At 49.0% G+C, this 25,157-nt stretch overlaps 1 protein-coding gene across 16 annotated transcripts in view; it reads right to left on the bottom strand.

The window, feature by feature from the left end:
* Mybpc1 (myosin binding protein C1) overlaps positions 1–25,157 on the bottom strand; it is a 66,769-nt gene that overhangs the window by 977 nt on the left and 40,635 nt on the right. For 2 of the 16 annotated variants that reach the window (XM_087192699.1, XM_021258417.2), the window contains 17 exons: positions 24,900–25,062; positions 23,056–23,162; positions 22,579–22,712; positions 20,660–20,819; positions 19,867–19,971; positions 17,812–18,000; positions 16,620–16,754; positions 13,714–13,767; positions 12,780–12,947; positions 9,725–9,813; positions 8,191–8,386; positions 6,747–6,886; positions 6,378–6,537; positions 5,143–5,279; positions 4,372–4,558; positions 2,041–2,099; positions 403–445 (listed from right to left, as the gene is read on the bottom strand). In XM_087192699.1, coding sequence (XP_087048825.1) covers positions 440–445; positions 2,041–2,099; positions 4,372–4,558; positions 5,143–5,279; positions 6,378–6,537; positions 6,747–6,886; positions 8,191–8,386; positions 9,725–9,813; positions 12,780–12,947; positions 13,714–13,767; positions 16,620–16,754; positions 17,812–18,000; positions 19,867–19,971; positions 20,660–20,819; positions 22,579–22,712; positions 23,056–23,162; positions 24,900–25,062 — 2,189 coding nt within the window. In that variant the 3' untranslated portion in view covers positions 403–439. Of the gene's footprint in view, positions 1–402; positions 446–2,031; positions 2,100–4,371; positions 4,559–5,142; positions 5,280–6,377; positions 6,538–6,746; positions 6,887–8,190; positions 8,387–9,724; positions 9,814–12,779; positions 12,948–13,713; positions 13,768–16,619; positions 16,755–17,811; positions 18,001–19,866; positions 19,972–20,659; positions 20,820–22,578; positions 22,713–23,055; positions 23,163–24,899; positions 25,063–25,157 lie in introns of all 16 variants that reach the window. The other 14 variants (XM_087192702.1, XM_087192705.1, XM_021258416.2 and 11 more) reach the window with 9 other exon arrangements.

Genomic DNA, 25,157 nt, shown 5'->3' with positions numbered 1-25,157 from the left:
TGCAAATCTGAGAAAGTCATTCTCCTTAAAAAAAAAAAAAAAAAAACAAAAACCAAAAAGAAACTCAAGTCGCATATTGGTAGAAACGATGCCGTTTACGTCCATTCCTTGATGCAAAGAATTCAGAATGTGGGGAACCATTCATTTCCATCTATATTAAATGCTTTCATCCATGCTCTACTGCATTCAACAACTTGCTTCATGTCAACGGAGATGGTTGTGATGAATGAGTACTAGCTGTTAATTTCAAAATACTGAAATACAGATTAAAACTACAAAGTTAGCAGTTTAAAGCGTCTATTTTCATTGGATCACGTAATGAAAATCATGCCATACTCCACAGGCTCGGTATGGCTTATGACAGTCATGAGCTTCATATGCCAAAGCCATATGAAAGCTTACCTTAGATGACAATATACACTCACAAATCCTTACTGTGCTACAACTAAGAGAAACAGAGAGAAAGAGAGAGAGAGAGGTCATGAGCATTAATAGTGCTGGCACCAAAGTCGAGTACTCATGGGAGGAAATTACGGTCACGATCATGACCATTAATGATTATGGTTTCATTAATCCTTAGTCGTGTGAAGCACGTGGGGAAGGAGAAGCACATGGAATAAAGGGTGGAGGTCCAGTCACGTCAAGAGGGTCATTAATATGTAAAACATTATTAATACGCACAACCGCTTTGCCAGGACAGGTGGCAAAACCAATCTGATGGTACGAGGAAAATTGATGGTAAGAGCTTCCAAACCATTAGCTTCAAAGAATAAAGACCCTACAACATATATATATTGTGTTTTTCAACAAAAGAAAAACATAGGCAATGTACAAAATGTTAGTGTTCATATATATATGTTGAAATTCCAAAAGGCAAAATTATCAAGTGTAAATATTAGGGAAGTGTGTTCTATTCTCAACTCACTATATATAACTGATCTATTTTAATAAACTCCACTTATACTACAAAGTGACTCTATATGTAACCTACAAAACTTCAAAGAAGGGCCAGGGATTTAGCTCAGTGGTTCCAGCACCTGCCTTGCAAGCACAAGGTCCCAAGTTTGATCCCTGGTACCAAAAAAAAAAAAAAAAAACTTTAAAGAAAAAGCTCTAATCTCCCTTTCAAAGCGGATACTACCTATGGAAATTCAGAAAGCGACTATTGTAAACTGGGGCACAGATCTACATTAGAGTTTAATCGGGTTGCTAAGCCAGCCCCCAACCCTTAATTTGTTTTTCCAAACACGATGAACCACACGTGTATAACAGGATTAGGATTCCTTTATTGCCTTAACATGTTTTGTGGTGGCTCTTAGATTTTCCTTCCTATCAAGTTCACCAACACGAAACAATCCGGGCCCCTGCAAGGGCTGAGCTAACACTGAGTTAAAAGATGTTCTACTGGTGAGTCTAATCGGAAAATCTTATCTATGAGGGTTTCCAAAGCTTGGATCTACTTTTGTATCTTCCTTCCATCAAAAACACATGGGACGCTTTTTTTCTATAATTTAGCAAAGTTAAAAGATTATGTTTTCTGGGGCCAGGGATTTAGCTCAGTGGTTCTGCCGCCTGCCTCGAAAGCACAAGGACCCGAGTTCGATCCCCGGTGCCAAAAAAAAAAAAAAGTTCTGTTTTCTGAATCTCATCATGAACCTACCCAAAGGACTCTGTAAAACCATCTTTCAAGACAAACGTATTTTTCTACAACTGAAAAATGAAAATATTTAGTGTCATCGGTCCCAAAGTCTCGATGGTCTTATTATTCTATAAAAAGAGAACATCTTGAAATGCAGCTTTCTGACTTTATTTCGGATGGTTGTTAGTATTCTGGTGAACCCTACTGTTTCTACATTATTTAAGATCCTTGAATAATTTGGCCTTCCTTATTCATGGCATAAACACCGTATGCCATGAGCTGCTAAGAAATACAGTTAAAAGCAAACAAGAAAGTCAAGCTTCACATGCAAAGTGCGTTTTCATGTAAAAGGAATGGAACAGAAAGTAGAAATATCCGGGCGGGATATGAACTTTTTAAACCTGTTGCTGCCCCTCCAGTGGGACCGGTTGTCCAGGGGTATTTACTCCTTGATATATCACTGCAGAATTAGAATATTTGTACCAGTGTTTATTTATTCTCAGTAGAGTCTTACCTTTTTTTTTTTTTTACACAGCTTAACTTGATTCAAATTAACCTATGATCAAGTAATCTGATGATAGTCCCAGCTTTACTTTACGACCAAAAGCGTTGCCAACATACCATAGTCGATACCCTCCTGTGAGCTCATGTTAGAGTACATTCCTCTCGCTAAATTCAATTGCTATGCCACAACTGAATCCTACACAATTATTGAACAGAGTGTAACATCTCGATGTATAACATTATTTTTTTTATGGAAGAACCCAAATATGAAAGCCACATTTGAAAGCATAATGTTATGTCACTAGCAACATTCAGTAATTTCCAAAGCACAAATAAGTGGTCATTGTTTTACATTTGTTTCGTTTTTTAGGGAATATTGGAACTTAAGTATCAAAAATCTCTTGGAACTAATAAAGTAGGAGTTTAGAAATCAGATGATTTGAACATATGACCTTCATTGTCATTTACATTTAATAAAGCTGCTAAAAATAATATTTGAATTTGTAAGGTCTATCTCAATAGCAAGTTTAAAAGTTTTCTAATACTGCATGCTTTATGTTATGAGATAAAAATAAAATTTTTCTTATCACTCAGTTATGACTCTACTCTGAGGACAGAAATCAAAGAATACTGCTTTTCAAAAGTTATAAAAGGGGGCCGGGGATTTAACTCAATGGTTCTGCTGCCTGCCTTGAAAGTACAAGGTCCCGAGTTTGATCCCCAGTACAAAAAACCCCCACAAAAAACAGAAGTTATAAAAGAAAGTCACTTTGGTCAAGAAGTTTCTTGCACCATGTTTTTAAAAAGGACTAAAAGACTAAAAAAAAAAAAACCTTAAGCATTCACTATGGTTTTCTAAGATAGACAAAGTCATCTTTTTTTCACTGTAAAGGGGTAGAGAAAAAGACTGGCGATCGTAGACTAGCAACGTGATACAGCAAAGGATGACAAAACACAAGGATCGCGTCCCCTCTTATCTCAGAGTGACTTTCTGAGGGCTCTCATGGTTTCCCCAGTAAGTTTTGGTTGGCAAAAAAAACTTCAGAATAAATTTTTTGGTTTTGGTACCGGGAATTGAACTCAGGACCTTACGCTTGCCAGGCAGGCGTGGCGCAGCTGAGCTACATCCCTGGCCCGCAGAATAGAAATTATAGTCAGTTAAGATGAAACTTGATTAAGATCGCCGTTTATGCCGAGACTTCTCTACCACATGAGTCCTTCTGTGTTTTCTTGGTTTATATTAGTTGCCACATTTCTTTTTTGTTTTGAGACAGGGTCTCAGTATTTAGTTCAGACTGGTCTCAAACTCCCAGCAATCCTCCTGCCTCAGCCTCCCTGAGTGCTGGGATTACAGGCATGTACCACCACGCCTGGCTGTCCTCACATTTCTTAAGACTCATATAAATGAAATATATATCTATAAGTAGAAAATCTTTAGTTATCAATTTCAGTGCTCACTTTGGCAGCACATATACTAAAAAAGTTATCAATTTTAAAACAAATTACAGTGTGTGTGTATGCTATATTCATTTCTTCTTGCAGTACTGGCAGTACATCCCCAGACCTTTTTTATTATTATTATTTTTTATTTAGAGACAGGGTCCCATGAAAGTTGCTAATTTGCCTCAGCTGGGCTGGAACTTGAGACCCTCCTCCCTCAGCCTCCCAGAGTGCTGGGATCACAGGCGTGCACCACCGTGCCCAGTGTGCATGTTATATTCCACATGTGTAATATCAAACACCCAATCAGCATGCTCACGCATATCTCCAACTCTCTCTCTATAACGTCCACAGATATGTAAACTGAACACAGTGGGAATTCCCTGAGTGCAGTTTCATCAGATGAGTTTTCGCTGCAGGCTTCTCTTTGGGGGTGGACAGCATCACCAAAGTCTCATTCCACGCCCCATTCAGTCTCACTGTGCTGCGCACACCAACGGTTCCCTGAGGTTAACATTCCTTTCGTTCACACACATTGCAAAAGGTAAAAATAAATGGACCAAAACAATCCAGCAGAAGGTAAAAATGTTGTTTCCCCGAATTCCCTCCCACGTTTGTTTGTTTTTTGAGACAGGGTCTCGCTATGTAGCCCAGGCTGGCCTCGAACTTAAGGAGATCTTCCTGCCTCAGCCTCCGGAGTGCTGGAACGACAGCACGCACTGCCACGCCCAGCTGTGGAGCTGCACCAGGACCGTAATTGGAAGCGTTCCACCTGCCACCCCACGTACCTTTCACCTCCAGCTTGCATTCGATCTCCACGGTGCCCAGGTTGTTGACGGCTTTGCAGCAGTAGGTGCCTCCGTCGTAGGGGCTGGGCTTGCGGATCTCCAGCGTGCACACGCCCTGGTTGCTGAACATCCGGTACCTCGGGTCGTCCACGATGGCCACTTTGTTTTTCATCCAGGTGATTTTGGGCTGCCATTCAGATTGAAGAAAGTTAGGTCCAAGCTAGCCTGTGCAGAGCGTGTTAAGGAGCCTCACAGCCAGCGTCAGCGCCGGAAAGTGTGGCTCAGAGAGAGAGCAGCCCGGGAAGAGGAGACACTCACACGGGCACAGCTTCTCCCAAGTTAAACCCCACTTAGTGCCCGGGGGGAATGAGCAGCTCTGGAGACGAAAAGCAGATTTGTTCAGTGGACAGCAAGGTGGCCTTCCAGGTGGCCCGGGGTGTTTCGGTATGACCCTCCCCGCATGCCCAGGCCGTGCCCTTCACTCAGAGCAGCCCTCGTCCTGCCCCCGCCCTCACCACTGCTCCCGGGCGCTGGGGCAGCTCTGTCCCTGACTCCGCTCGCTCGTGGGCCCAGTTACCCCCACTCCCTTCCCAGTCTGTGCTTTCAGATTCGGGAGCTTTCCTTTCTTTTACTTCCATTTGAACAGTGCAGACTCATCACCCCACTGCACACTGCCTGGAGGCCCAGCGGGCCGGGCAGGGTCCCTCCGTGTCCCTGAGGCCACAGGACAGGGACCCTCGGGCGGGTGGGTAGCCAGGCAGCCGTGCGTACCTTAGGGTTCCCCCTCACGCTGCAGTTCAGGGTGGCGTTGTAGCCGGCGATGGCGAAGGTGTTCACCAGGGGCTGCGTGAACATGGGCGCCTCGGTGAAGTCGAAGTCCTCGTACACGGGGTTTTTGTAGATTTTACCTTAAAAAGGAGCATTCATTTTTTTGTTTTGGTACCAGGGATCGAACTCGGGACCTTGCTCTTGCCAGGCAGGCGGCGGCACCACTGAGCTAAATCTCGGGCAAAGACGAGCATTCAGATATGTTGGGAAAACAAGCTGGCCTGAGAATGTGTCGTCCGGGCGTACTTTATTCATGACTGAGACTTCCCTGATTTAGGAAATGCGCGCGCGAAGGCCCGGCCTGTGCTATGCTCGGAAGTGTGCAGGTGGACACAGCCAACCACACGGGGCGGAAACACTGAAACAAACATCAGGGGGACTCCGCTGTTTCTCTGAGTAGTTTATCTTATTTGACTTTTTTGTGGGGCTGGGGATGGCACCCAGGGCCTTCACTCTGAGCGCATCCCCAGCCTTTTTTTCCTTTTCTGAGACAAAGTCTCACTGTGTGGCTGAGGCTGGCCTTGAACTCACTGTAGAGCCCATGCTGGCTTTGAACTTGCAAGGATCTTCCTGCCTCAGCCTCTCAAGTGGGATTACAAACGTGTGCCACCACACCTGGCTTGTTTCTGAATATTTCAACTGGAAATTTGTGAAATCACAAGGAAGACTTACTAAAGGAGAACAACTGAGAATGAAATGTACAGACAAAGACAGAATTCAGTTTCTCTTTCCTCTGTAGAGGAGACTCCCATGTTGCTCCACTGAGGCTCCCCAAGAGTAAAAACAGGAACCCCAGAAGTTAATGTCTCTCCTGCTGATGTTAGCCATTTTAGATCCATGGCCCAGAAACTGGAATGAATTAACGTTTATATTTACAAATATAAAAACTGCATGTCTATCATCCCAGCACTTGGAAGGCTGAGGCAGGAGGGTTTCCATGAGGTTCAGGCCCGCCTGGGCTACCTAGTGAGATATTGTCTCAAAAACAAAATAAATAAGGTAAAAAGTAAAAACTGCAATGAGAATGCGATTCCCCTTGCAATGTTCACAGGCTTCCGTGGGCAGCCCTACATTTGCCCACGCGGGCTCGCTGGCTCCTCCGCCACACCTCCTCTTCGCTTCTCCGCCCCTAGTCCCTGTCCACCAAGCTTTCCCAGCACGGTCCACACCCCACTCACCATCCTTGGCGATCACAGCGCTCTCTTTCGTCATGGTGGCGTCCTCGCTGAGACCACACATGTTCTCCGAGAAGACCCGGAAGTAATACTCGTTCCCAATGACCAGCTCTGTGATGCTGGCATTGGTTCGGTGGTAATGCTCGATGACAGTGAACCACTCCTGAGAGGCGGAAATTATGCTCTTAATTTTAGGAAATAAAAATACACAGCTGGCCTCGGGGCGAGCCTCCTGCCTCAGCCTCCCGAGTGCCGAGTGCCGGGATCACAGGTGTGCGCCCCCAGGCCTGGCTCCAGGCCTGCTCTGTGGCTCCAGAGGCGCAGCTTCCCTGCCTGTCCCTGCATTCCGAGGGCCCTGCAGGCGCTGCTCACCATGCTCTTCTTGTCCGCCTTCTGGATGGTGTAGCCCGTGATGGCAGCATTGCCGTCGTCCTTGGGTGGTGTCCATGTCAGGGCCACGTTCTCCCCCCAGACGTCTTCAATCTTCACGATTTGCGGCGGCCCCGGACGGTCTATGGGATGGAGGCAGGGTCAGCGCCTGGCCACTGTCCCTCCCAGTCCCCGCCTCCACCTGGGGCAGGAGGCGACCTCCAAGTGTCCTCCCGGGCCCGGGCGGCAGCCTCAGCACAGCGCAGGTTAAAGGGTTAAAGGGCTCGACTTTCACCCAAGGACGCTGCCCCTTCGCTCAGAGACCTTGAGTTTCAACAAATTTACACGAAGATTGCATTAGGGACCACTGGGGACAAGGTTCCTCCCACCTTGGCTCTTGGCTCTGGCATTCCTCCTCCTCCTCCTCCTTCTCCTCCTCCTCTTTCTCCTTTTTTTGTTTTTTTTTGAGACAGAGTCAACTTACTATGTAGCCCAGGCTGCCTTCAAACTCGTGGTGATCCTCCTGCCTCAGCCTCCCGAAGGCTGAGATTATGGACATGCACCACTATGCTTGGCTAAATTATTTCTTGACATGGTAAAAATGACAGAACAGTTCAAACCGGAGGGTGTCCCATGATGGCCCCCTAACTCTGGACAGAAGGGCAAATGAGCCTTATTTATTCTTTTTTTTTTTTTTTTTTTTTGGTACTGGAGATCAAACTCGGGACCTTGCACTTTCGAGGCAGGCGGTGGAACCACTGAGCTAAATCCCAGGCCTGAACATTACTTATTCTTTGTAGGTATCTAGATAGCCCAACCTACCCATTGCTTAACCCTGTACTTTGGTTTAGGGTCGCCTTCCTTACACACAAGAAAAATTCTCCATTCAAACTTTATAATCGGTGAACTTTAGGTGCACTAAGAAATGTGTGAAGCTACCCTAGAATCTACAGTAGTCGTCAATGCAGGAATTCCACATAGGAAGTAGTTTTATCAGGGGGGTTGAGGGACCGAGAGCAAGAGAGTACTGGATTGAAAAGTACAGATTGGTTTCATCAAACACTACACGGATTAATGTTTCTTGGATCTGTATCTTAATTCTCTCCTGGTTAGTAATTTTAGTTAATTGAAAGGTTTTTTTTGTTGAGGGGGTGTTTTGGTTTTCCTTTTTTCCCTTTTTTCTGAGACAGGGTCTCACTACATAGCACAGGCTGGCCTCAAACCTGGAGAGATCTTCCCTCCTCAGCCTCCTACATGCTGGGATTGCAGACAGGCTACCATGCCCAGCTGGCTAAAGGCCATTCTGGAATACTAACAAATGTTACTCATTTATCTATTTTTTTTAATCTTAAGGAATTTTACACAACGCCCTCCTAACAGCGACTCCTGCTCCTAGTTGGAGCCAGCACCTCTGAGACAGGAGGCCCTGTCCCCGCCCCAGACCCACCTACGATCTGGATGTCGATGGACGCGGTCTCCACGTATTTGTCCACCTTGACCTGCAGGTCGTACTTCCCCGAGTGGCTCCTCTCCGCCTTCCTGATGAAGATGATGGTGTCGGTCTCCGAGTTACGGATGTTGATCTGACTCTTGTCGATCTCGTTGCCGTCCTTCTTCCAAGTTAATTCTGGTCTTGGTTTTCCCTAAAAGGAAAGATGGACAGGGAAGCGGGAGAACTCAGCTTGTCCCGAGGGACCGAGTCAGGCTCCTGTCCCTTAGGGTCGAGGTATCGGCCGCATTTGGGCGGCAGAGTTAAACAATTTTCCCAGCGCGGAAACAAAGGAGGCCTCAGCTCTGCTCTGCTCTGCAGGGCCCCAAAGCCTGCGACCCGGGACAGTAGTCCAGGCTTGAGCACTGCATCCCGAAATCTGGATCCAGAGCCTGACCACTGGGAGACCTCAGCAAATTGTTTGCCTGCTCCATGCGTCAGTTTCCCCACCTGTAAGCGAGAACAGCAGCGGCACTGTCTCACAGCGTGGCTGTGGCCGATGACAGTGAGTCCCTGTGCACGGTGGGCCGCTACTGAAGAGCAGCTGTCACCCACCCGTGGGCCGGGGCTCTGCTCCTAGGACAGGGGATGCCCCGGAACCCCCGAGACCCAGCACGAGTTCAGGGCTCCACTCAGTTCCCAGGGCAGAGCTTTCCCGCGTGTGCGACCCACTGTGGCTGGGGTGTGAGGGTACAGAGTGCTTGTCTGGCCCCGGCCCACGGTTGGGGGCCTCGGATTTGCACTTGGGGTGCAAGGACGATGTGGAGAGAGGCCAGCCCACCGCTCGGGGCCCTGTGTTAGATGCACAGCGAACTGTTAGGCACCGGGAAAACCCAGTCCCCCAATAAGAGAGCAGGTGGAAGGAAGTGCCAGTGCCGGGCCACTTCCCCTAACGAGTCCCCTAATGCCTCGGGTGGCTGCGTCTCCCCTCTCCAGCAGCCGCAAGGAAATCTGCCCGTCCTGCCCCTGAGCTGTTGCTGAGCGTCACAAGAGGGTGTCGAGGGCTCTAGAGTCGCAGGACACAGACGGGACACCCCTGTCACCACCCCTCCTCGGGGGGTCCTCTCTGCCGCCCCTTGCTCTGCCGACCACAGAGCCCAGCACAGGAGGGAGCTGCAGCGCTGCCTTCAGCTCGGTTCCCGGGAAGCCTGGGTCTGAACAGGGCTCTGTGTGTGTGCCTGCGTGTGCACCCATGAGATCAAAGCTGATCACGGTAAGCAAAGGAAACCTGCCTAACCCAGTGAACCACAGTCTTGCAGGAGTGGCGGCTGAGCAGTCGGCTCGCATTCCAGCTGGTGGCCCTGACACATCCAGTTTGCGCGCTCCCTGGTGCTGGACTTTGGTTTGGTTTGGGGTCATGGTGGGACCAGGCACATAGTGTGTTTTCTTAACACACACCGCGAGCTCCACGCAAGCGACTGGTGTCCCTGAGGAGTTCGCCCCTAGGACACCTGCCCGCTCGTGTCCCCGACACCCGGCCCTGCACTGTTACCTGGAAAGGGATGACCAGGTTGACAGCTTCTCCGACTCTGCGGATATAGGTTTGCTTCAGGTGCCTTGGGATTCGGATTTTTGGAGGCTCTGGGAAGAGTAAACGAGCATCATTTTGCCACCAGTAGGTCACCCAGGAAATGGCCCTGCCTGAGAATAACGGCGCGATGCTCCCGGCCTGGCCTTGCGATCTCCGTGAACAATCTCAGATGCGCCACCGACAACTCATGTGACGGCAGCGTGGTCCAAACCGCTTGCTTCAAGCAGAGAGGTTTTGAGGGTTTCACCAAAATTTATCTGTGAGTCCCCTGACTGCACTGCAACTTTGTGTTTTTACTGTCAGTAGAGGCCTGATGCAGTTTATAGAAAACCACCCAGTTTTCGTTCAGGACCTTGTACATGTTTTTCATCATTCCTAATAGTAAGAATATTCGCTGGTGAACATCCCTTAAAGGATGTACAGGCACTTCATTAGCACTCTGTTAAGCAAGTAGTGCAGGCTAATTTATTTGATTCTCATAATATCTTGATGTGGCAAGTATTTCTATTATCCCTATTTTTTTTTTTTTTTTTGGTACTGGGGATCGAACTCGGGTCCTTGCGCTTGCGTAGCAGGTGTTGAAACCACTGAGCTAAATCCCCGGCCCTATTATCCTTATTTTGAAGATGAAGATATGAGGCCTTAAAAAAATCACATCTCTTGTTATCTCAAGGTCACATTGTCAATAGATGACAGAAAAAGAATTAAGCCTATATAGTTTCCCCAGAATCTATTAAGAAAATGTATATGCTTCATGCTTCCTTTCATCTAGCTACTTATCTGTCCATCTACCCATCCATCCATCCTTGGATCCATCCATCCACCCATCCACCCACTCACCCACCCTTCCATCCATTCTTGAATCCATCCTTGGATCCATCCATCCATCCATCCACCCACCCATCCATCCATCCACCCACCCACCCATCCATCTACTCAGCCATCCATTCATCTACCCACCCATCCATCCATCCATCCACCCACCCATCCATCCATCTACTCACCCATCCATCCATCTACCCACCCATCCATCCATCCAACCATCCATCCATCCATCCATCCATCCATCCATATACCTACCCATCCATCCATCCACCCAGCCATCCATCCACCCACCCATCCATCCTTGGATCCATACATCCACCCACCCATCCACCCATCCACCCACCCATCCATCCATCCATCCATCCATCCATCTGCCCACCCATCCATCCATCCATCCATTCATCCATCTACCCATCCATCCATCCGTCCATCTGCCCCTTCCCTAACTTACTCCCCAAAGGTCTCAGGAGGCCACATCACGAGTCAATGGTAAAACCATCTCCACTACCCGGGTATCCAGGTCATGAGATCCATATTCTTTGCCATGGAGTTGTGATTCTCCCACTTTCTGATCTCAGTACTCCATTACAGTGTTAACAATTATCACAAAGCCGGATGTCCATTCCCGCAACCCCAGTACATGGAAACCTGAGGCAGGAGGATCAAGAATTCGAGCCCAGCCTGGGCTACAGAGTCTCAAAAAACATACAGACAAAAATTACTATAGACCCACAGAAGCTTTTGTTCATGTGGGCTGATATATTACCATATCAGAAATTCAAACTGAGAAATGTTGACATGTTCATTTGAAAATAATAACATAAGGGGCCGGGGATTTAGCTCAGTGGTTTTGCCGCCTGCTGCGCAAGTGCAAGGATCCGAGTTCGATCCCAGGTACCAAAAAAAAAAAAAAAACAAAAAACTATAAATGGGTGGGGGATTTAGCTCAGTGGTTCTGGCACCTGCCTTGCAAGCACAAGGTCTCAAGTTCGATCCCCAGTACCAAAAAAAAGAGGAAAATAATAATATAAGTACCATTTTAGTGGAAATAACCATGTTTTATATAACAAAGGGCTCAGTGAGGTGAGCTGCCTTATTTTATCTTTTGGGAAATCTCTTTCACATCTGGCTGAGCAGAGAACAGCTAGATTCTTGTACCGCCCTTGGCTTCAATCTGCTGAGATGTGTGGAACTGGCTGAAGACCGAAGAATATCAGGTTTCATACCCAGAGCGGGAATACTTTAATAAACCTGTCAGACAAATGCGGGTGTTCTTTGATTCTGCAATAAATGCAATGTTTTAGTTTCCTAACGAATGGGTACAAAGGGGAATCTAAAGCCACTTCAGTGACCTTTCATATTCTGTTACATTCAAATCCATTATCTATCTTGGTTTTGTTTGTTTTTTTTCTTTTTTGTACTGGGGATTGAACCTAGGCCTTGCCACATGCTAGGCAAGTGCCCTACCTCTGAGCTAGATGTCCAAGCCTTTTAAAGAAATTGACAAAAAACCTATGTATTACTTGGGCTGGGGATTTAGCTCAGTGCTTTCACCACCTGCTTCGCAAGCGCAAGGACCCAAGTTCGATCCCCGGTACCAAAAAACAAAACGAAACAAAAGAAATTGATTTTCATTTAGAGTCTTGCTACATTGCCCAGGCTGGCTTTGAACTTGGAATCCTCCTGCCTCAGCCTCCTGAGTAGCTGGGATCATGGGCACGTGCCAGCATGCCTAGCTTGGCTCTTTTATTTTAACTACGAGCTAATGGTGGCAAGGAAGACAGGATAGCTAGTAGAGTGTGGCGGCGCTGACTTGATGCAGGCAAAGGCACCAACAGTTTTAGACTCTCACTTTACACCATCCGTGCAGGTGCCAAGGCCTGAGAAGGACCAGAATGCACTCCCGTTAGTGTGCAGTTAGACCTCGCAGAGACTAGTATGAGTCGGGAGCTGCAGCAGGGCTGTGTACACCACTGCTAACACACGCCCTCTCCCGTTAGTGACCTGGTCCTCAGGGGGCCACATTATAAACCCGAAGCTGACTTCCTGCACACCTGGAAGATCTATTTTGTGAATTTCTAACTTCTCGAAAGCACTCATAAAAAATGAAAGAGGTAGCAACAAAAATCAATTTTGAGCAAGAAGGGTGCTGTAAGAGACAAAAGGGACCAGGGATGGACAGGGCACCAACCTATGATCTCCTTCACCAGGATGGGCTGAGAGTAGTACTTGGGCTCGCTGGAGCCCGCCTTGTTCACTGCCTTCACACGCACGAAGATCTTCGCGTCTGTGGGCAGCCCGGTGATGGTGAACTTGGTCTTGTCGATCAGATCTGTGTTGGCAACGATCCAGTCCTCAGCTACAGCCGGGAAAGAAGGGGGGGCGGTTAGTCAGGGAAATCAGCCCAGCCAGACAGTCAGCTCCAACTTGGACTTTCCTGCATAATTAAATCATGTGGAGCCAATGTGACTTCACTCTGCACTCGCACTTTCTGTTGGGCATTTTTCAGGCATTGAAATGAAAAATGGCCTAAAATGGCTGAGATAATCCACGGGAAGAAAAAACTATCAGATTCTGCTGTTTCTGAAAAATCTCTCACTCATGATTAAAGTATTCTGAACAATAGTACTTGTCCCCGAGCATTCTGCAGCAGTTTTATTCCCATTTGGTGGTTTTGTTTGAGACAGGATCTCGCTATGTAGTTCAGGCTGGCCTTGAACTCACATAGATCCACCTGCCTCAGCCTTCCAAGTGCTGTGATTATAGATGTGCGCCACCACACCTGGCTATAAAAATTTCAATTTTTATTAGTACATGTTTACAGTCTACAGTGGTTTCATTCATTGCGGAGAGTTGCTTTTCTGTTTTTGTTTTTTAATTTAGCTTTCGGTAGCTTTGTCCGAAATTTACACCTGAGAATTCCGGGCTTACAAATAATCTGGCTTCTATGAACGTGAATATGCATCATGCCCATAAGAGAACGGAAGACTGAGACCTCCAAGGCCACCGCCCCGCCTCCCCGCTCTGGGGCTCGCTGCGGGTGGGTGTGTGGCGTGCGAGGCACAGACACCCCGGAAATGTGATCACACGGCAAGGAAGTCCCGGAGCGTCACGCGGTACTTTACCTGGCAGCTCAGACGTGGCTTCCCCATTCTCGCCAGACTGTTTGGCGGAGGTACCTTTGAGAATCCGTCATATAACGTGATTAACGACACCCACACTCACACAGAGTCCCACATCAGTAGCCAGCATTCTCTGTTAGTAATGTAGGCAGAGTGCGAAGAGAGGTTCGTCCTCAGGACACAACGAGGAGGAGACCAGACATGTGAGGGGGCTCCGGGCCTGGTGCTGGCCCTGCCCCGGGGAAGAGCGGAGAAGAGGGGAGACGGGGCCGGGAAGGAGGAGGAGCTCGAGGACAAGCAGACCCCAAAGGAAGAGGAGCCGCAGCTCCCGACTGGACTGTCCTCGGTCCTGCCTGTCCCACCCCCTCGGCCTGCGGGTGTCCAGTGCCCGAGGACTCTGGACAGCCCCATTTACCAGGCTGCCCTGGTTTCACCAGCTAGGATCGGAAATGGATTTGGCCCCAGCAGCCCAGGAGGAAGCTCTGGTTGCCACGGAAATTAACCCTGGGTCAAGAAAACAACCCGAGCCTGGCCCAGCCCACCACGCCACATGGGAGCTCACAGGGGGCCTCGGGCCAAGCCCTCTGCTGTGGGAAGATGACTTTCTCGGTGCCTGGAGAGGAGCTGAGCACAGGGACAGGACTGGCCGCCCCAGGGATCTGGCAGACTGCAAGAAGGGGCGAGAAGCCGGGTGCCGGGCACCAGGAGGCCATGGAGCCAAACAGGGACCTAGGAGTTGGAAAAGGCTAAGCACGCGGTGAGTCTGAGAGCTCCAGATGCATGAAAACAGGAGTGAACTCGTCAGAAAGAATGAAGATGCGGCCGAAGAGAAAATTTCAGCAGAAAACAGCACTGAAAAAGACCAGGGGGGAAAACAGCCCATGTCTTCACATCTGAGCCACCTTCACTGAGGGAACAGAGAAAGAGAAGACGTCTCACAGGTGGGAAGTTATTTCATACACGAGGTGAATGTTTAAGAAAGAGAAGAAGGGACGGAAAAGAGAGAAGGAAGAAAACAGGAATCAAATGCTGCAGGCGTTAAAAGAAAAAAAAAACCCAAACAAGAAAAAGGCAAAGTCAAAACCAACACACGATCCCATACAAGAAAGACTTCTCTAACAGAGCCAACCTGACATTTCCCAAAGCATTAAGCACTCCAGAAGATTAGTGTGGAGGACAACAGCCATTAAGAGAAAGAAGAATAAGGCAGCCACATAAAGAACATAAGGAAAGACCGCAAGAAGAAAGGTATACGTGTTATGAAAGAACTTCCATAGAAAGCTAACTCCAAAACATTACATGGCAAATGTATACATAATAATGACTGTGTACTTATACATATGTATAACTGGATATACATATATATCTACACAGGCCACACACAAGATTATGTAAAATACACTTCGTTGTATTTTATCTAAGGTGGGTAACATCAAAATGACAGTCATCTATCATTTTGCTGTATCTTCTTACTTTTTAAACCTATCAGAAAGAAAAGAGTAAAGAATTGGCTCTAATTTGTGTATACACAGAAGGTTCGTGTTCAGAAGCCCACATGTACAAGACTGGAAACCCCTGCTGGCTGGACAGTACAAAATCAGTGAGCTCATGCTTTTGTAAAAAAAATAAGGGGACAAATAGGTAGAAATAAACCATATTCTGGAGCACGGGAGAGTTCTCTTGGTGCATTAGTGCAGGACCTGCCTCTCTTGCTTTGGTAACCCCAGGACCTTGGTTTTAACTGCCCACTACTTTGCGTTAGAGGCTTCCTAAGTCCTAGCAAAACCAAGCACAGTACTCTGCGAGGGAGCATGAGGAGGAGGAGTCAGCAACGCTGGGTTACTTCGTTTCCTGTCCTCTTCCTGGCGCAGCGTGGCCCATCTCCATCTGAGCCCAGTGCAGGGGCTTGGCTTTCTCCCTGGTGGTTTTCTCTTCCTGACAGGTTGCTTCTCTGTGGGGTTTTCTTCCAGGTCAGGTTACTGTGCTCACTTCCTGGTTCCCCTAAAGCAGCCTGTGGCCTCCTCCCTTTACATGTAGCGCGCACGCTAACAGCTGGGGTCCGAGGGGTGTTCTCAGCGGTTAGGCCTTGGGCTTCTTTTTGCGGGGTACAACAGGCTCCTGCTCACCTACTCCACCCGGGGTGGCGCCTGCCTCCAGCCCAGGGTGACTCCATTCACCCACATCCAATCGCCACCCCTTCCTTGTCATGAGGAGGAAGAGACACAGCAGCCCTTTGCAAATGTCACAGCAGTTTGGCCTGCAGGTACACCGCAGCCGGCGTTTCCTGGTGCCATTTCCTCTATCCATTACCTACCAGTGATTCCTTTTGACCTCGTTTCTCTTCCTCTCCTACATTTGAGTGGTTAAATGGTCAGATACCCAAGGCCCGGTGAGTCCCTGCCACATACCGCACCTACTTCTTATTTCTTATGCTCTAGGGGATTTGATGGTGTTTGCTTTAAAATTAAGAGCTAGTCCTAATTCTTCATTTCGGTTTTTCTTTTTCCCTTAAGAAAGCAGAGGGCCACCAGGCAGCTGAATATACAATCTCTGACTGCTTCCCCAAGGCAACAGCTCTCTAATGCCTCGCTGGCTTCTGCTCGGGACAGGTTTTAGAGTTTCTACCGTGCTTCCTCCTGGCTAGACGGGCGTCAAGCTGGGGTCCCAGGCAACTGGACCAGTTCCGGAAACGGAAGTCATGTGTGCTGCCCGCCCGTGTCACCTAACCGTGCCGCCTTTGAGACTCGATTTATGCGCACCAAGTACTCTAGAAGGGCCACCTTTTGGATATCTCAGGAGGATGCCAGGTCTCCTTCCCAGCAGGGAAGAGACCAGTGCCCGAGACAGACAGAGCCAGCAGTGGCTCCTGCAGATGGAGGGCAGCACTAGCACTCGTCGGGGGTACTTACTTCCTTCGAAGCAGTACTCTAGCACATAGCCATCTAGACCCGCGGCGCCGATCTGGTCTGGGGGCCGCCACTTCATCGTGACAGTTGTGTCGGTCACAGAGTCGACAGCCAGAAGGGTGGGGGGGCTGGTGACAGCTTAAAGGTAAGAGACAGAAAAAGGGAGGACCTTTGGCGACAGAGTCGTGAACAAACCGAAGGGGACAAAACAGAGGGGGACAAAACAGAGAAGGACACCGGAGCCCCCTTCGTGCGACTCAAACGCACTGCATGTGCAGCAAAGGCCTGACCCGCGCGAGAGCTACCTAGGACGCCACACACTCTCTCCAAGCTTGGGGGTCGGCGCGAGGCCCGGGGGCCTGAGGAAGGTGAAGTCAAAGTTTTGGGGTCCAATGATCTGGAATAAATTCCCCATGAGCCTCTAATTTTACAGTACAAATTCTTGTACCAAATTTTCTTTCTACTAAAAGAAATACTTCAGCACCCTACAATAGTGGAGACATCTTCTTTTTCTCTGTATTTTTTTTGCCTTCTGTGACTTTTTGGAGACAAAATGTAAGGTGTGGGCTGGGGATTTAGCTCAGTGGTTCCAGCGCCTGCCTCGCAAGCATAAGGTCCCAAGTTCGATCCCCAGTGTCAAAACAAAGCAAAACAAACAAAATGTAAGGTGTAACCCTAAGCACAGAGAGCAGTGTCCAGTGCAGTGTCCACTGCTGGATGGACATCATCAGTCTGCTTTAGGGGTACTGCTGCTGTCACACCTGGTCTGCGTGCACCTTGGGAGGAGAAATTCACTAATGGTCTCAGCTTCCTGTTTCCAAGGTGGTAACTGGGGTTTTAGAAATCAATTCTAGGGCCCACAATATGCAGATATTCAACTCCAACAGAAGTGTTTTTAAAAAAATGTCTTAGAAAGTTGCTCCTAATCACTTCTGTCTGTCTGTCTATCTATCTATCTTGGTCTTTTGAGACAGGGCCTCACTGTGTAGCCCAGGCTGGCTGGAACTTGTGGAAATCCTCCTGCCTCAGCCTACCAAGTGCACCACCATGCCCAGCCAGCCCCTGATTACGACTCAGCCCCTGCCCGTCTGCCGCTCTAGGAAGCCTCCAGCTTGTTCCGGCCGGACGCTGGGAGCCCTGACGTGACACACGCAGCCCTGATGCCCAGGACCAGGACACTCTGCCCAAGACTCACCCAGGGGCACGAAGGGCTTGGACGGCATGCTGGGCTTGGAGATCCCGATGGCGTTGACCGCGAAGATGCGGACCTCGTAGGCCACGCCCTCGATCATCTTCTTGGGCTCGAAAGTGGTTTCCTTGCAGAGGTCGAAGTTCAGCCTCATCCAGCGGGAGCTCTGCTTCTTCTTCCTCTCGATGAAGTACCCTGCGGACAGGTGGGTGGAGCCGGGGTCAGAGCCAGCAGTGGGCTTGGGGGGACAGGGCTCCTCGCCGGTCTCCTGGGTCGTCACAGGGACATGACGGCAAACTCAGCTGGGGAGACGGAGAAGGTAACAGGGCCTCAGAGTATCAGCTGTGGGCAGTTGCTTTCTCTTAACGAACAGCTGCTGTGCAGGGATGGAAGTCACGGGCCGCACGCTGGGCGAGAACTCTGGCCCTGCCGTGAGCGCGCCCACCAGTGCCCGAGCCTGGGCGTGAGTTATGTTGGGATGAGCTTTTCTGGGTTACATTTCACTTCCCTTTTCGGTTTCTTTTTTGTGTGGGATGCTGTGGTTTTGAACCCAGGGCCTGGCCCATAGTAGGCAAGTGCTTTACATTGAGCAGCACCCCCAGGCCCGTGTTCTTCCCATCTACATGTTTTCAGGACAGTGAGGAGCAGCAATAATAAGACAGCGTTCTTGTCCTGTTTTCAGTGCTGATGGGAACAGGTCTGCAGTACCCTGAGGTTTCTAACCCATGCCTTTGGATTTAGTCATCTGAATGACAAATGTGAAGACTCGCCTGTCAGGTTGGCAGTATTTTTCCCGTGCAAGGCCATACTTTTTTTTCTTTTGAGGTTAGGCCTCACTGTGACCCAGAGCAGGCTTGGACTCTCTGCCCCCATCCCCCTCCCAGTGCTAGGATGACAGGAGTAACACACGCCCGGCTGCTGCTTGGTGGGTTTTTTTTGTATTTTGGGGGGCACTAATACTTTGCATATAGTAATGAATGTGTGTGTCAGCATGGATATAACAGGGATATACATTTTGTCTTTTTCCTGTCCCCGGAACTGAACCTAGGGTCTTTGCAATGAGTTACATGAAGAGCTGGTAAATGAGAGGCAGCTGTGTCACATGATGTGCACCTGTATCGAGACGTCACCTGGTCCCCCAGTAATAGGTGCGATTTCTGTGTTCCGAAAAAGAGAAAAAAAAAATAACCAGACCAGAAGAGAACTGCAGTTGTGCTAGGAAAAGAGGAAAAGTGGGAACAGGCAGGCGGGCTGGAGGAGCTTAGTTGCTGCGATGCAGCCGGGCCTGAAGCCACCAGGGGGAAAGGACTCTTATTAGTGAGGAGAAAGAGTTCTCTTGCCACTTGGGAAACAGATGATTCTCAACATTTAATGGTAAAAGAAACTTCTTTGTGACATAACCCTATGGACCTAGGTGTGCACGCCTGTCACCCCAGCACTCTGGGGGGCTGAGGCAGGAGGGCTGCAAGTTCCAGCCCAGCCTGGGCAACTTAGTGACTCAGTGAGACCTTGCTGCAAAACAAAAAGTAAGAAAGGGGCTGGGACAGAGCTCAGTGGTGCCATGGCTTCCCTGCAAGTGCAAGATCCTGATTTTGATCCCCGGGACCTAAATAAATAAATAAATTAATTAATTAATTAAAAACGGGCTGGGGATGTAGCTCAGGATGAAGGCCCTGGATTCGATCACTGTTACTGCAAAAATTTAAAGAAATAAATAAATGAAAACAAAAGCTTGATATTGAATAGGACGTGGTGGTGCACACCTGCAATGCCAGCCCTCGGGAGGCTGAGACAGGCGAATCATGAGTTTGAGGCCAGCCTGAACTACATAGCAAGAGCCTGTCTCAAAAAAGAAAGGAAGAAAGAAACCCAAAAACTTAGATATTGAGTGTAAATGACAAACAAAAAGAGAACAGTTAATGGCACAATATTGGGTGGACCTATTTGTACCTCCGCTAATGCTCCTAACATGCACCCATGTGAGTGGTATTTAAAGCCACACTGGAACAGTTCTCTGGGAAGTGCTGAGTTACTCGCGTTCTGCGAGTGTGCGGGGCTCACCCAGGATGGGGGAGCCGCCATCGTAGGCCGGGGCCTCCCAGTTCATCACGCACCAGTCGTCCCCCACCTCTGTCACGTTCGGGGCCACCGGGGGGTCGGGGATGTCTGCAGTGGATGAGAGAAATGAAGTGAAGACCCGAAGGAGCGTGTAGGAAACATGCTTTGCAGTGGTCACAGAGGCTCATTTCTGAGCCCAGCGCTGGCTCCAAAGCCTCAGGCCCAGAGAGCTGGCCCTGCAGAGCCAGCACCCCGGACGAGCACCTGCCCTTTACCTGCACAGTGGCACAGTGTGGGTGAGGCACCCAGAGCAGGCCGGGGCCGAAGCACAGAGCCAATCCCCGGCCGGCCGAGCCGGGCTGGGCCATGTGTGTTTTATGTCAGGTGGAAGACTGTTGACTGGTTAGCAAGTCCAGTCAGAGATGGGGAGGCACTGTGAGCTGAGGGAAAAGTCTCCTCCTGAGGAAGGGAGGAAGGAAGAAGAGAGGGAGGGGAAGAGAGAGGAGGTGGGGGAGGGAAGGAAGGGAAAGAGAGGAAGGGAGGGGGCGCGTCTGAAGGGGACGGGAGCGAGGGCCATTATTAGGCGGTTGTGTCTCCGTGACCTTTAAAGGGCACCAGAAGGGCCTGAGACTTAGCAGAGCGAATGACTGCAGCCCAGAATAGCTGCCCTTGGCAACTGGTCCCTGAGACCTGCGGCCTGGCCCGAGGACACAGGGTGGGGAATGGCAGGCTGGGCAGGAGGGAGGGAGGCAGGACAGGGACTCCGGCCACAGCTGTCCCGGTCCGAGGCACTCACCCACGACCTTGATCTTGATGCTGGCGTGCGCCTCGCCCGCCTCGTTCTTCAGGTTGATATTGTAGACCCCGGAGTCATCTCTCTCCGCCACGTCGATGACCAGCGTGCTGCTGTCGGGGTAGTTCTCTGCCCGGATGCGGCCACTGCCCTCCATGATGGCCTGGCCGGGAGGGGACAGGTGTGAGTCCTGTGTGCGCGAAAGGGCCCTTCGTGGCCTGGGGACTCGAGCCCCACAGGGCTGAGATACACCGCATCACTGTAATCCTCCCCCTCCTGTGACAGAGGCATTTTTATTTATTTTATTTATTTGTTTGTTTGGTTGGTTGTTTGGTTGGTTGGTTGTTTTCAGACAGGGTCTCACTATGTAGCCCAGGCTGGCCTTGAAGTCCTGGTGATCCTCCTGCCTCAGCCTCCCGAGTGCTGGGATTACAGATGTGCACCACCACACCTGGTAATTCTTTGCTCTTGTGCCTGGATTAAGACTCCCACATCTTCAAAAATGAGATTGTGACAACAGTAAGAACACCTGAAATCATTTTTATAATTATTCTATTTTATAATAGAACAAAATCATTCATATTACTGTAGCCAAATTCTAACAGAGGAGTATAAAATGCGTTCTAGCTTTTTGGTTGTGAAAAGAAAGATATTTATTTAGGGTGGGGTTTTATTATCCTCTTGACTTTCCTGTGTTTTATTTAGTTTGTAGCACCTTAATTTTCATAAAGTACAAATGCACACCTTTTAGAGATATTGTTCTATGAGTTTGACAAGCTGATGTGTGACCATCGCCACAATCAAGACAGGTCCAGGTTATCTCCATCATCTCTAACGATGTCCCCATGACCCTAGGAACCAACCCACACCCATGTCCTGGTCCCTGGAGGTCCCTGGTCTACTACCTGTTCCTAGAGCTTCCTTTACCCCAAGCGCTGTATAACTGGAATCAGAGAGTGTGCGGCCTTCCAAAGCTAGCATTACACTGCATGATGAATTTTAGACTTATCCACATTGTTCCATCTGTTACTAGTACATTCTTTTTCATTGCTGTGTAGCATTTCATTATACATTTCATGTGCTGTTGGTGCACAGTATAAAACAATGTCTACTTAGCCAATCATTCCCTCCACTGTATTTTTTATCTGACACATTTTGTAGTTTTTATCTCTAGATAACTTGATTTGGCCCTTTTGGGTATTTCCCCAACTGCACTTCAATTTCTCCCCTTAACTTTAAATTGAGAACTGAACATTTCTCCACCTAACTTCTTGAACACATGGAATGAAGTTCTGCTCATTGTTCCCCTGTCCTTGACTGCTAATTCTGATACCCAGGTGAGAGCTGGCTTGGTTTCCATAGACTTTTCTCCTCCTCTGGGTTGTTTCTCTGCTGGTTTCTCTGGTGTCATGTGTGACTGGATGGCAGACACTGCAAACCGTGCCTTGTTGGATGCTTGATGTTTCTGCGTCCCACATCCTGAGCGTCATTTTGGGACGCTTGCTTTTATGGTCTGGAGAGAGGCCCCGGGCCGCGTCCGGGTGGGGTGAACTGCTGTTCAGTCCCGGGGCACTGTGAACAGTGTTTCCAAGGCTGGCTCGGGCTGGGGGATAAGCACTGCTCCCCGCACTGTGCGAGCACCCCTTCCTCTCCAGCCCTCTCAGACCCTTCTCTGCCCAGGCTCCGCTGCTTCCTCAGTGATGTGCCAGAGTGCCCCCTGCAGGCTGGGCTGTCTGCACACCCCAGGTACCCGGGCACAAAGGGAGCTTTGACTTGGTTTCCCTCTCTGATTCCAGACTTGCCCCTAATCGGCCATCTCCCCTTTTCTGAGGGCTCCGTCTGTGCAGTGAGTCCCTTCCCCCTTCCTCTGACTAAGGGAGTGAGGGGCCGGGACAGGGTGCGCACACGATCATGTGACAGACCTTATCTGCCCGGCTCCAGAGGGCCTTGGGGGGCGGCTCCCCGGTGACCGGGATCTCCAGACGAAGCTTGTTCCCCGCGATCACGGTCACCGTGTTGTCCGCATCCAGCCCATCCAGGATGATCTTGGGAGGGTCTGGAGGGGACACAGGTTCTGTCATCGGATGGTGACTTCCAGGGAGCAAGCACCTCTCTGGCCACCGGCCTGTGCGACACTGTTTAGTTGGCCACAGAGCATCCAAACGGGGCCAAGACTGCTGCCCAGAGCACTGCACAGCTATCTCACTGTAAGACTGAGGCACCAACTGCTTTCATTCATGATTAATACCAGTCCATGCATTTTTTCTTTATCACATAGTTTTGAATACATCAGAATTCCCCGGTAAGCACCCGCGTGCGCGCGCACACGCGCGCGCGCACACACACACACACACACTTATATGAGGACAATGGGGCGATGATTTCTGCTATGGACTCACCGATCACGCGAACTTTGGCTGGCATAGGAATATTGTAGGCGTCGGGTGTGAACACATAATCCCCTTCATCTTCAACTAGGGCATTGGCAATTACTAACTTGTGGATCCTAAGGACACGAGGAAAACATATTTCTAAAGACTTTGCAGAGAATTAAATTATACATGGCCCAAAGAGACACCTGCCCTTGGTCGGGGATTTAGTTCAGCGGTTCTACCACCTGCCTTGCAAGCACAAGGTCCCAAGTTTGATCCCCAGTACCAAAAAAAAAGAGACACCTGCCCTTCATCTGATTAACTTGTATCAAGCAGGAGAGAGAGAGACAGAGAGAGAGACTGTGAACCTTAATTATTCTAGTTATTGACCCAGATTACATCCCTGTATTTTGAATTATATGGCAGGATCTCTACAAATGCAACCTGCTTATTATGTATACAAGTCTATTATTTTTCATCACATAACTTTCAAAAGAATAAAACATAGCATCTCAATAATGCTACACTTGGAGATTTAAGAAATTATTAAGAGTAATCCTGACTTGGGCTTCCCATGCCAAAAGATGAATAGTTCTTCCATGCACTGGGGCCATGGACAGTGACAGCCACATGGATACTATGGCTGCACTCCTCTCTCTCTCTCTCTCTCTCTCTCTCTCTCTCTGTTCAAAGCACTGTTTTGGGGTTCGGGCTGTGACTCAGTACTACAGCACTTGCCTACCATGGGTGAAGCTCTGGGTTTGATCCTCACCATGGCAAAAAGATAAAAAATAATGTGTGAAGTCAGTACTTCGAGATTATGAATGTGAATATTTTTGTAGGCAAATAGAATTTTCTCACAATTTCAGAGGATTTATGGGGTCCCTAGAGGTTCTTTCATGATTTCTCAGAAGAATCCATGAGCCCAAGGTTAAAACTTTTGCCTCAGGTCTTTGCTAGATTCTAAGATATTATCCAACTCTCCAAGAAAAAAATAAATGTAGGAAAGTCATGGGATGTTTACTGGTGTCAAAAGACACCCATGACAAATTTGGTTGGAAGAACTTTGTTGGCTTTTATTTGTAATTCTGTTTTGTTTTGTTTTTTTGGTACCGGGGATTGAACTCTGGTCCTTGAGCTTGTGCAGCAGGCGGCGAAACCACTGAGCTAAATCCCCAGCCCTTATTTGTAATTCTGGAAGTGGGCCACAGTTCATTCTATAAAGTACCACAGCTGTTCTAATACGGAGAAGAGCAGAAGGGCTGACAACCTCAAAGGGTGGAGGAGAGTGAACACAGAAAACAAGAAGTGGGCTATCTCACAGGTGCTTTTAAATACAGGTGAAAGGTGAGGGTACTTCCTTATGTAAGTTCAAGGTGCCTGTTTGGGGATGGGACAATTATTTCTCTTTCTCCTGATTTCCTAGGTCAGGTGAACAGCCTGGCACGGTGGCGTAGAGACTTAGCTGAGCATCTGCATTTGGGATGGGTCTGTGGGTCTTGTCCAGAGGCTCAGTCTGAACCAGTGTCTCCTAGAAACCTTATTTCACACTGGCCGGGGACAGTGGGTGGGCACATTCACCCAGGTCCTCAGCTGGAATCCAGTGCCATTCCCCTAACCGCGTATCTGGTGGCAATGAAATCAGCCAGTGGCTTTGGACCAGAGAAAGGGCCCAGGATTGTGAGCAGGGCATAGTAGGAGTGAGTGGTGGTGAGAGAGAGCCATACCCTAGCTAGCAGAAAGCAAAGCGCTAGAAAAGGTCGTCTCCCCACGGCAACCCTCCAAGCGGAAACGGGACTAGACGGCTGTCGACTGGACTGTCGACTGTCGTTCCGGAGGCAGGGTGAGAGAGATAGCTCCCTGCTGCTTACCGCCCTTTGTGAATGACCTTCAGGCGGTCACTCTCCTGCACGGGCAGGCCATTTTTCGTCCATTTCCCTGGCACGTTTTCAGAGATCTCACACTTCAGGCAAATTTCTTTGCCAAGTTTGACTGTCTGGTCGGTCAGGGGCGTCATAATCTTCAGAGGCCTCACTGTGGAAATAAAGAGTGTCACGAAGACGAGAGTCTGCACAGCTGGGACCGCTCCATCAGAGGGTAGCAGAGCATAATGCGGGTTTCAGAGACGC

The sequence above is a fragment of the Heterocephalus glaber genome, unplaced genomic scaffold (genome assembly GCF_053883595.1).
Source record: "Heterocephalus glaber isolate CG9 unplaced genomic scaffold, H.glaber_assembly_v1.0 deba00001572, whole genome shotgun sequence".
Taxonomy (NCBI): domain Eukaryota; kingdom Metazoa; phylum Chordata; class Mammalia; order Rodentia; family Bathyergidae; genus Heterocephalus; species Heterocephalus glaber.
Note: the sequence above shows the minus strand (reverse complement) of the source record. Positions and strands in the feature narration are given on the sequence as shown.